The sequence below is a fragment of the Volvox carteri genome (genome assembly GCF_000143455.1).
Source record: "Volvox carteri f. nagariensis unplaced genomic scaffold VOLCAscaffold_91, whole genome shotgun sequence".
In the NCBI taxonomy this organism is placed as follows: domain Eukaryota; kingdom Viridiplantae; phylum Chlorophyta; class Chlorophyceae; order Chlamydomonadales; family Volvocaceae; genus Volvox; species Volvox carteri.
The window spans coordinates 346,637-358,621 of record NW_003307634.1 but is presented as its reverse complement, the minus strand read 5'-3'; the positions used below and the strand labels follow the sequence as shown (position 1 = coordinate 358,621).

The 11,985-nt window shown below is 53.4% G+C and overlaps 3 protein-coding genes across 3 annotated transcripts in view; 2 read left to right on the top strand and 1 right to left on the bottom strand.

Moving 5' to 3' along the window:
• Positions 1–1,328, top strand: part of VOLCADRAFT_108101 (uncharacterized protein) — a gene marked incomplete at its 5' end in the record, with an annotated part of 8,354 nt that extends 7,026 nt beyond the window's left edge. Inside the window, one exon of the mRNA XM_002958325.1 lies at positions 398–1,328. Within this exon, the coding sequence (XP_002958371.1) occupies positions 398–417 (20 nt within the window). The 3' untranslated portion in view covers positions 418–1,328. The remainder of the gene's footprint in view (positions 1–397) is intronic.
• Positions 1,329–1,567: 239 nt separating this feature from the next.
• Positions 1,568–4,738, bottom strand: VOLCADRAFT_69325 (uncharacterized protein; the record flags this gene model as incomplete). Its single annotated transcript, XM_002958305.1, has 4 exons — positions 1,568–1,709; positions 3,091–3,268; positions 3,841–4,030; positions 4,490–4,738. Coding segments are annotated over 4 exons (759 nt in total), but the record flags the coding sequence as incomplete, so codon positions are not given.
• A 2,430-nt stretch (positions 4,739–7,168) lies between these two features.
• Positions 7,169–11,183, top strand: VOLCADRAFT_119932 (uncharacterized protein; the record flags this gene model as incomplete). The annotated part of the gene is made up of 7 exons (XM_002958324.1): positions 7,169–7,317; positions 7,349–7,400; positions 8,093–8,248; positions 8,857–8,963; positions 9,694–9,836; positions 10,573–10,609; positions 11,073–11,183. Coding segments are annotated over 7 exons (753 nt in total), but the record flags the coding sequence as incomplete, so codon positions are not given.
• Between the last annotated feature and the right edge of the window lie 802 nt (positions 11,184–11,985).

Genomic DNA, 11,985 nt, shown 5'->3' with positions numbered 1-11,985 from the left:
TCCTGTACTCTGTACCACAACTGTGCTAAAAACCTGCCGTGCTATTTTGTACTGCAGCGCTTTATTGATGGGGAATCGCTGATAACGTCGTACTCCTCAACATAACAACATGATTCCAGCAATCCAAAAAGTGGAGTTTGTTTAACTCCAAAGACGTCGTTCAACGTACGAACATCGACTGGTGATTAGAGAGCGACGACGCGGCGGCGGAGGAGGGCACTAATAACAACATTCGGCAACAACAACAACAAGAAGGAATAGCAGCTCCCGGTGTGATCAGCCGCAAATCGGAACAAGTACGACACACACCGTACGGCAGCTTTGAGTCTATGACAGGAAGAGGATTGAGAAGTGGGCGTTTTACAACCTTTGCCTGTTTGACCTCCTCTCCTTGCAGAGGCTCTGACGTCGGACTGACTTTGTTTCCGTACACTGAAGGATGTGCCGTACAGGACTTGGGCAGTCGCATGGCTGTGTGGTATTTGACGTCTGTATAGTAAAAGAACTTCTTCTTCTTCTTACATGTCGTGCTTATTTTTTCGTACGTGTGTTGCACATTCAACCAGCTCGTGCGCGTGCTTATGTTTGGTACGAGAGAGACGGCGCCTCGAAGGGGGGAGATTTGAGGAGAAGATGTACACGCTGTGTGCGTGCGTGGGGAGCAGTGTGTATGAGCAGAGGGGGGGGGTGAGGACGCGCGCGGCGCGGATTTGAAAGGGGCCTCCAAAAGGAACCAACAGTTGACATGACAATAATGTGTAGCTCTGTGAAGCTTTTGTTTAAATGGCGTTCACAAAGCTTAGTCACAAATGCTGGGGGTCGGTAGTATTTAACGAGCGAGAACAGATTATTCAAGGGAATTACTACAAGTACTCAAAAAAGTCAATTTCGTGTAACCACAGGCACGAGATGAGATCCTGTACGAAAGGAAAAAAAAGAAAAGGACAAAATGGTACCTCCCATCGCAACGCGGCACCGATAGTCCAAGTTTGTGGTGGTTAGATTTGGGGAAATAAGGGGGGTTGCGTCAGTCAGTAGATGTGTGAGGTCAAAAGACAGAGCTTGGTTCAAATTCTGTGTCAAAACGAAACTGGTCAAATTTTGGATCCAGAAAACAGCACTCAAATTTTGATAAAACAAGCAGCCGCACCTTAGGTAGTCCCACATCGCACGACAAATGATCCAATCTTCTAACACATCCTTAAATTAAGGTCTGCAATACAAACCACCTTACCGACTCCAACTCCAACCGTAAAAAATCCCACTCAGCCCCGAAAAGGAGTCCACGAAAAAGGTCGTTTCGTCGCCCCGAAACCACTCAAATCACACCTCCACCCTCAGGTACGATACCATGTGCATTACCCATGTTGTACGGCATCACATGCCCTGCACAATCGCATGACACCTGGCCCCTTTTGGAGAGCTTCGCCTTTTCCCCCCCCTTCCAAACCACATATCCTCCCACTGTCCGCGCGTGTTTCGTGTTCCGTCCCCCGCCCCTCCTTCCCCCGCCGGCCTGTGGTTCTCCCCCCCCCTTCCCGAGCCCTCTGCGTGTGTGTGTTTCATGTCACGACGGCCTCCACTGGATGGGTTCCAATGACTGGCTCGTCAACAGCTTGTTGGTCTCGGAGAAGTGACGGCATCCGAAGAAGCCTCGGGAGGCGGAGAGGGGACTCGGATGGGCCGCCTTCAGCACGTGGTGCTTGCGACTGCGGAGTAGCAGTCGCAGTAGCAGCAGTCGCAGTAGCAGCCGTAGCAGTAGCAGCCGTAGCAGTAACGGGAACCCGCACATGCACATTCCGCCAAAGAGGAAGGAGAGGGGAAGGAAGGGGAAAGAAGGGGGGGATCAATCTGGGAGAGAAGGACTGTTTCAAGTGCTTAAGTCTTGCGATATCTTGGTACTCGGTTACTTCACGCGATAGTGGGGCCTCTACCCTAAACACCCACTCGCACCTTGCCACCCTTCCCCGCCGTATCTCCCCCGCAGGTTCTCTTCCTCCTCCTCCCCCTCCTCCTCACATCCTTCTTTTGGATTTTGTTTTTGTTTTTCGGCACCCTACCGGTGCTTTGCGCGTGCATATGCACATGCACATGCAGGGGCCTCTTCTCAGCTGTGCGGCCTGGTGTGCTGCAATTCTGCTGCCTGCCGCGGCACGTCACTGCCTGGCTCCAAACCCCCCACCCCTTTACCCGCTTTGACCTCATCCCAACCTGATTCCGCCCAACCACCCTAGCCGGTGGGGAGAGGCGAGGGGAGGGGGAGATCACAAAAACACCCCGAGGAAACCAGAAATGAGCTGCCTGCCGGAAAGCAGTTCCAAAAAGTCCCCGAAACTGCCCCCCGTGAGTGAGTTCTAAGCGATGAAGTCGTAACCGAGGGGGAGAGAGGGGAAAGACGAACCACACGCGATTGAAGCTGCTGCCAGGGCAAGATAGTAGCAAACGTAAAAACTGACCGAAAGGCGTCCGTGGCGACTGTGACGACTGTAACCTCGGGATGACGAAGTGACGTAGATGTTGGAACTCCTACCTACCTAAGCCGCCAGAAATAAAAAGCTGAATTGTATAGCCAAACCGTAAAGTAGTAGGTGTAAAAAATAGTAGTGAAGGCGGCGAGTAAAATAGTGCTGACGTAAAAGTGGCGTAAAGTTGCTGGCCAGGAGAGAAGGCTGAATTGCTGATACTGAAAGGCTGCCGGTATGCAAGTGCTCCTCCCAACCCCCCAAAAAAACTAGAACGCGCGACTGACCCGACCGACCCAACTAAACTATTCCGGCTAGCCTACCGACGCCAACGCGATATACCAAAGAAGCTCGAACCACCCTTTGGACTCACCTGGCCAGGCAGCAGGAGCAGCGGGCAAAGGCACATGCAAGGCAGAAAGGTGGGAGAGTTGTGAGCAGCGAAAGAAAAATACAAAAACGCATGCAAATGCTGCTGAAAAGGAGTATTAAACTTGCTGATCGGGGAAGCTGGAAACGAAAACCCTTAAAGAACCTATATGAAAACGGAAGAAAACGCAGGAACTAAAAAACAATAGCAAAGGCGGCGGGGAGAGAGGGGAGGGAAAGGGGTTTTAGGGCGACCCACGTGTTCACCAGGCTCGCTTTGGCCTGGGCGGGGTTGCCCCACAACAGGAAGACGATACCGCTGCGGCGCTCGCTTAGCGCCCTGATGGCGGCGTCCGTGAACTGCTCCCAGCCGCGTTTGGCGTGACTGTTGGCCTCGCCTTGTCGTACGGTCAGGCACGTGTTGAGCAGCAGTACACCTGCGCGATGGCGGTCGTGGTCGTCATAACTTATATATACATCCGTCTCAACATTCGGGCATACTAGATCTATCCATCCCTTACTCTAGATTACCCTTAATAGTAGCCTTAGTAGTACATGCCGTACAGTACGGTAAAGTAGGAAATGGATGGACGTGTTGCTGCTACTGTGCAGCCAGCCAGCCAGCACATGTTTCGTTGGCCGCCTCTTTCCCGCCGACTTGATTACCTTTCACGGGTAGTTTGGCTTCAGCTGTTTGGCTAAAGTTGGTCTCTGTCCAGAACCAGTAGCCAGTAGCCGGTCGAACACAGCCGTGTAGCAGCCACTACCGGTATCCTCACCCCCCCCCAACCCCACCTCCTCACCCCCCCCAACCCCCACTCTTGCCCTGGCAGCAGCTTTTCACTCGTTCGTGGTTCGTCTTTCCCCCCAACCCCACCTCCTCAGCCCCCCAACCCCCAACCTCAATCCCCCCCCACACTACCTCCCCCCACTACCTCCTCCCCCTCTACCTCCTACCACCACCACCATCACCGTGATCAGATCAGATCACGGGGAGGAAACGACGCACCCTGCACACTCCACGCGGACAGGTCTCCGTGCGCCGGGCGGTCCCCCCAGCCCAGGTCCGCGGCCGCCTCCTTGTAGATGTTGACGAGGGAGGGCGGCAGGGGCCGCACATCCCGGGGCACGCTGAAGGCCAGGCCCATAGCCTGGCCCGGGCCGTGGTAGGGGTCCTGACCCAGGATCACCACACGAACCTGGTCATCAGGTCAGGGGGGTTGCGGTTTGGCGGTTATAAGGAAGTTAATGACGGTGTGTGTGAGTGTGGGGGTGGGTGGTAGGCGGGGAAGGGTGAGGGGAGATTAAGGGGTGAGGGGAAGAGGAGGGTGAGGGGAGGAGGAAGGGGAGGGGAATATCAACTGCAGACAACGGTGGCGAAGATGGGGATGGGTGGAGGGGTACTTACCGGGGGGGGGGTAGAGGCTAGGGGGACGCGGTTTTGGGTTTTACTTGTGACGGGCGCAGAGGCAAAATGGGACTGAAGAGATAGATAGACAGATAGATAGACAGATAGATAGATAGACAGATAGATAGACAGATAGATAGACAGATAGATAGACAGACAATGAAGTAACACGGATATGACGTACCGTAACAACAGCCAATAACTACCCACCCACCCAACCAATCAACCCATCATATATTGCGACGCATACCTGGTAAAACGGGCAGGCGTTGAAGGCCTGAAAGATGCAATCCTTCGGCGGGAAGACCGGCTTCCTGCCCGGTGCCCACTCGGCCCCCAGGAACGAGTCTAGCTGCCGGAGGTTGGCTCCCGCCAGCTCCCCCGCGAGGGCGCTCCTCCATCCCGGCTCGACCAGCAGCGCTGAGAGCTGCAGCTTGGGGCCCCCTGGAGCCGAGGACTCCGCCAGGACACGACGTGCCAGTGCACGGTTGCGGTTGGCCGCGATCTGACGGTGGTGGCGGTGGAGGTGGTGGTGGCGATCAGTGGTGGTGTTGGCGGAGGGGAAGGGGGGCAATAATATATAACGATGGTAGTGATGGTGGTGGTGGTGATGATAATGATGATGATGATGATGATCGTGGTGGTGATGGTGGTGAAAATATTAAAAGGAGGTCAAACTGTTGACACGTCCAAAAAGCAGCCCAAGGCGCACGGGGCCGAGTCCAGGGTCAAGCCGAGCACGCGCGCGCGCGCGCGTGTGTGTGTCAGCTTCCCCCCGTGTGTGATGGCGGCGACCGTGGGAAGGCGGGAGGAGTGAAAAGGGGGGGGGGAAGGAAAACCGGAACCGGACGGTGCAATGTAGCCTTTCAAAATAATGACGGACGAACACACATACAGACACACACACACATACACAGGCACGCGTACGAACCTGCGCACGCTGTGCCGGCGTCAAGCCATCGCCACCATCAGCCGCTGCTGCCGCTCCTACACTGGCACAGGCCGCATCACCTTCTTTCGTCCCTCCCCCCGTCCCCCCTCCCCCTCCTCCTCCTCCTCCGGGTGCTGCTACTGCCGCCCCACCTCCCCCGGGCGCCGCCGTACCCGGAACCCCCGACGTTGACGGTTGTCCGTCTGTATGTCCTCCGGTTCGCATCCGAGCGGCCAGTAGCGAGGGATGTTGACAATGAGGGGCATTGGCAATGGTTGCAGGTGAACATTAGTATAACGACAGCTCACATTAGTATAGGGTAGTAGCCATACACCTCTCCTATGGCAGTTCCCTCTAGCTAGCTCTCTTGCCAGCCGCGTTTGACCGCTGCTGGAGCTCACCCTGTCCCTTACGGCACTTCCTCCCTATCTCCCCCCCAACCCCATTGTGCCAGCTACATCTCCCAATGGGGGTTGTTGGGCTGCTGGACTGTTAGCAGTCCTTACTAGCTCCCTTACTAGCTCGTTGCTTGCCAGGCCCCCCTGGTCATTTGTCAAATGCCTCTACCTGCCATCCGTACACATGACACACATGTGACACACACACACACCGCCTTCGCTCTTTTTCTCTCTCTCTCACCCTCTTCCCGTGCTGTTGCTGCCGTCAAGCAGCCCCCGTCCGCCGAGCAGCCCCCGTCCGCCGAGCGACTGCGCCGTTTGCGGCCAACCATTCTACTTCTCTCAGTATTACTCTGAAAGGGGCTCTGAGGGGGAGGAGGGGGGACAGCGGGGGGGTCCTGTTCGCCGGCAGACGCGGCGGCCGCCGTGGGGCCAGGGGGTTCCGGGACCTGTAGCTGCTGCGTGGCGGGGTAACCTGCCGCTGTTGGGACCGCTGCTTTTGGAGCTGTTGTGGAGCCGGTGTGGGGTTGATGTTGCTCCTGGAGGGGGATGGAGTCTTTGCTGCTCTCAGCTTTGTCGCCGGCGACTTCCATGATACAGCGCGCTGCGACGACGTCTGGGAGCTGCTGGGTTGGGGAAGCGGAAGCGAGGTGCACGATGTGAGGTTGAGTGTGTGTTGTTGATGGAAGTTGTTGAAATGGATGGGTTGCTGGATACCGAGCTTGGTGGATTCGGCTCACCGGAGGCGCGATTCCCACAACTGCTTGCTTCTGTGGCTGCTTCGGGGTGAAGAAAGCGTCGATGGTCTTTGCCCGTTTGGGCTTCGCGCCTGTCGACATGTTTGCAGTACTTGAGGATGCTAGGAGAGATTTACGCCGGGATATCGGGTGCGAGCTAAGTCGGAAGACTGAGTGGTTGGGAAGGTTGTTCAAAGCCGTCGGTCGCCTTATTAGGAAATGTGGATAATTGCATGAAGGCCAGTTTTGCCTGTAGACCATAAAGTATTACAGAAACGAGGAAAGCGTATAATGACAGGAGGGTTTCCTTTTTGCCGCCCGGGCTGAAAGGGTTCCGGAGCTAATTCGCTGGATAGCTTGCCCGCAGCTCTTCGATAGAAAAATAGGGCAGCCTTTAAGACGTGTTTACATTCATGTGTGATGCTGACAAGTTGCGGCTGTGGTGCAAAATCACAAACGACAAGGCGTTGTACTGCATTAGGCACCCGGAACTCAGGGTTGGCGTAGTGGCTATACCCTGACACGCAGTAAAGCAAATTCGACTGTGATGACACGAAGAGAATCATACTGTAACTGAGATCTTACGACTTACTTAATCAAAAAAATGGCTGCTCACTGCTGTTTAGTTGTCCACCGAGTGACTCATATCTCACCGCTGATCGAATCACCACCTTCTGGGATGCTGTTATCACCAAGCTTACACTTGAAATCGTTGAAGGTTACCGGTTCGGTTGGCCTTTGTCGATGGAACGTCTCAGAGCCTCGGTCTCACCGGCGTAAGCTGACTTATAATTTTTATATGAATCTGTAGATGTTCGTACTCTTACATGTACTCTTACGTGGCTGCAATATCGCGGCAACAGGCGGCCGTGGGGCCAACCGCTGCTGGTCAAGTTGCTGTGATGACCGAAGCACATCCCTCCCAGCGCTGCCAGCAGACGTTCCGCTGTTCCAGGGCGATCAAGATCAGGAGTCCGCAGCCACATGGCGTATGGCACGGCACTCCCTAAACGTGAGCCGGCGACGAATTGCTGCATGCGCAGCCACATTGGCGTGCTCTGCTGTTGTACTGGGGCTTCCTTTCGGATCGACCGTGTAAGCGTGGAATGGGAACTGGGGCTTCATGTGGAAGAGTCTTTGCGTTGTTGTATAGCGCTGCATCAACGCAGGATCAAACTTGTTCGGACAGATAGACAGCTTGGCATGCGTGCTCTAAATCTGGTACTTGCTTGTGAAGTTGCCCCAAACGCCTTGCTGTACTAAGCATATACATGTAAATACTGTAAACTAAACACTAAAGAAAGTAAGTTGGATATCAACGAGCAGCTGCAGCAGCAGGAGCAGCAGCAGCAGCAGCAGCGGCAGGAGCAGCGGCAGGAGCAGCGGCAGTTACGTACTATGTTGTCCATCCCGCGACTGCTGAATATTATTTATTACACACACATCCACTCACATGCAACGTACAGGTCCTGCGATTGCCTCTCAATTTTTGTACAGCGGTGGATTTACGAGTAAACGTAATAATTTGCCATTAATCAATTATTACGCCCGCAGGATGGCTGAGAGCGGAGCACTTCCGAAGACGTGCGGCTCATCACCATCCGCGACAAGTACGTATCCGTATCCGTACATAACGCAATAAATGACGCCGTACGTTCTATTCGTACAACATGCATCAGCACAGCGTTTATTGAGTAGTGCGTGTGTTCAATTCCTGACAAATGGTAGGGTTGCGCGCTGCTGCATGAGCAGCAGGGTCTGATACGATTGCTTGCTTGCGTCAGCAGCAGCAGGTGATGAGAGTGATGGAGGAGGAGCGGTTGCAACCGTGCCGGCGGCGGCTTCCGTACCCGCGGTGGTGCCGTACACTGACCCTGCGGGGCGGTTCCGCCTGGTCCGCCCCTGTGGCTGGATCAGGGTCTCGACACTGCTGCCCGAGTCATGTGAGTACCGGCATGTTTGTATGTCTGTATGTCTGTATGTGTTCTTTATTACCTCCTTTGTTTTAACTTGCTGGATGCATCGCTTGTTGTATCTCAACCTGCCGCCTTTACCTTGCATGCCACGTGCATGGGTAATACCCATTGGGTGTACTGCGGGTATACGTACTGCATGTACGTTCATGGCGAATTTCTTTGCAGCCTGGAGTGGACTGCGGACTGCGGAGAGCAACAACTCATGTTGCATGGTGCCACGTGCAGACATATCCGTGTGCATGTGTGTGCTGGCTCGCGCCTCCCTTCGTTCGTTCTGACTTCCGCCCGTGTGTATGTGTGTGTGTATGTGTATCTATGTGTGTATGTATGTATGTGTGTAATAATGCAGCAAAGCTGTATCATGCACCCATGCTGTCTATGCCGCCGCCCGCCCCGCTGCCAGTGCCGTCCACATTCTCCCGGGGCTCTCATCACGCCCGGATGGGTTTGGAGTGCAGTTCCAACCTCGTTGCATTATCCTTATATAGGAATGCGTATGAAGATATTCTACTTGCTGCTGCTGCTATGCTGTTGCTGCTGCTATGCTGCTGCGAACCACACACGCGGCCGTGCAGCGGTCCTAGCCAGCTTCTACAACCCCGAGGAGCCCGGTGCGGAGACGTTGGCCGTGTACCGGGCACCGGCACCGGCGGGTGTGCAAGCAACACAGCAGCTGGGCTCGGTACAGGCGAGTTTCCTGCCACCTGAGGATTTCCTCCCGCTAAACCTAACCGTGCATGTATATATGTACGCATGTATGTATGTATGTATGTACGTACGTACGTACATACCTCGATCGAGTCGTGACTTCATGTTGGTGTTTCAACTGCTCTACCCGCTGAAATGAAGTACGGTTTATTCATTTTATAGTCGATTGAGTCTTATGTAAGTCCGATGCAAGACCAGCATTCGAACTGGGTTATATATTTTACGGACCAGATGCAGCTGGCGTGTGTGTGAGTGTGTGTGTGTGTGTGTGTGTGTGTGACCTGCTGATGTGGACTAAGCCCGGTCTGTTCGGTGCCTGGTGCCGCCATTTCCAGCACCGCGGCGCTGATATGGTTGTTTGTCTACATCCTTCTCGCACTTCTGGTAATATCGGCAATGTATAACTACCTTCATGCTCATATATGTATCACATCCATCCAAGGGCACGCCTTTCTATTAAGCAAGCCCCCGAGCGAACAAGAAACGAGAACAAGAAGAAATCTCTTGTTTTTAATGATAGTTTGCATTTGTTTTAATAACTAATAACGTTTTTTAATTCTACTTGACCAAGTCACCACGAAGTTGTGAGATTGTTTTGTGACGATCGAGTGACTCAGTCCAATACACACTTGCCTGGTGGTACCTACCGTGCGGCGGTATCATACACATGCATGCCCACATGCCCGCGTGCACACCTACCGCAGGAAGTAGCTGCAGGCCTGGCTGGCGTCGCACCCAATGGGCTCGTTATTGAGGCCCGCAACGTGAAGCATGGCGGCGACGATGGCGACAGAGATTACATCATCGTACATGTCCAGTTTGGGGGCAACACCGCGGGAATGTTTGGGTGCGTGAGTATGTATGTATGTATGTATGTCTGCTGCCCATCCACCCATCCATCCATCTTCTCTACGTGGCTGCATAACGTGATTGGGAGCAGTGTGTGACACACACATATATACATACATACTTATGTGTGACGACATTGCTACCTGCCCTTGCGTTGGATGGTGTTGGATGCGTTGGTGATGGTTATTATCAAATTGGCACGTACATGTACATGCACATGCCAAGATAATAACCATCACATGGTGGATGCAAGCCAACCAGAGATGCGGTCGGTGGCTGGGTCGTCTGCGTGCATCGCCTGCCCGGGCCCGTCACTTGGTCGTTCCCATTATGCACCTGCATACCTGCACCCGCACCTGCACCCCGCCCGCTGTTTACTTCTTTGGGGTTTCTTTTCTTTAGATATTGTATGTTCCCATGCCGCTGCTGGAGCTCACCCTGCAGCTGCCTCGCAACATGTACAACATGATGTACCAAGATCTCCCGGGGGCAATGGTCGCGTGTTACCAGGAGTGCCTAACCCTAATGTAGCACACACCTGTACGCAAATGTTGTGTTGCTGTTGCTGTCGGGTGATGGTCAGGCTAACAGCCTAGCCTCGGGATGGATGTGCTTGTAAAGTCATGATTAATCACAATTTGTTGTTACGAATGCCGACATACATACATTTGTGCGTTTGCTTGCTTGGCCCTTCCCTCACTCCCTCAATTGCCACGTGTACCTCGCACTTGCAGAGCAGCGAGGGAGTTTCGAGCAATCACCATTGCTGAGGTATGTATGTATGTTGTTACAGGGTGGTTAACTTCGCCAGCGGCCCCCTTTCCCGGGCCAGTCCCTGCTCTCCCCTACTAGAGGGGCACCCTAATCCATTTACCTCATCCGACTTCAGAATGTATTCGTTGGGTTCAGCAACTTACCACCAGCATTCAACGAAATCTAGCGGATCAACGGCGCCACAACTTAGTTCCTGGTCAGCTCGCAAGTTGGTATAACCACGTCCTACACCGTCCACAAGATGGGGGCCCACCTCCCAATCCAACACCCCTCAAACACCCGAGGAGTCGGCAGGCGGATGTGAACCCGGACACTCCGGGAGCAGAAGTCAGGCCTTAACTCCTGCCAGCCACCTGCCTGCCTGTATGTATGTATGTACACATGTCGACATGCTGTGCATTTCACCTCTTTGCGTTGTGACACATACGACATGCAGATTTGCGTTTGTCCCCTGCTGCAGGGGTGGCAGTACACGATGCGTCTAACAACCACAAGATATCGGTACCTGGCATTTAGTCAAGTCCAGGATCTAATGAAGGCCGTATCAGAGTCCTTTGAGGTTCTTGCTTAGCGCTAGCCGCCTATATATATGTGTGTGTAGCTACAATTTGTAGCTATGTGTATATATACGAGTGTGCGCATGTGGCTAGTGGGCCGACATGCATCCACGGGGCGGCGGTGGCAGGCAAGCATGGCAACGATTGCAATGCTGATGCGCTCTGTGTTCATTTATAAATACCCTTTTGGGCTTTTCTTTTGTCAAACCAAATTGAGCATCGCGACCCGATCCGATCCGGAAGCCGGTCTCCGCAGAGTCATATCAAGGCATTTGTTTTGTTGCGACTTAAGCTATCCTACAGTGTCTTAACAACTAAAAAATATGTACAACGTCGCGTATATAATTGTTGCAAGTTTCCAGGCGTCTTAGTTGTTTGGGCCACAATTGTTTTATTTCGACCATTTCAAATTATGACTGCTGCCGCCATTCGATCTGCAACGGTGAAGACGGTGCAAAGGTTGCTTGGCCAATAGTAAGCGTAGATGGACATTATTCTCATTATTATGTACTACTTTATTTCATGCTTCAAACCCGCCCGCCGCCGCCCTGCCTCAGCAGCACACAGATAGACAGACAGTCACGCACGTACCCCAGGTCACCATTAACAACCCTCTTTAGGATTTGCGGCTATAGGCCTACTAATGGCTGCATATACATACAGGCGACTCCTGTGCGAGATCGAGATACATCCGGGATTTTTTATCTTGGCCGTTATTCTTTGTTCATAACGCAACTCAAGCATCTCCGCGGCAGCGGTGACACCACCGACTTTAACAATAAAATAACAACATTTAAATTTAGGCGCTGCTTCTAT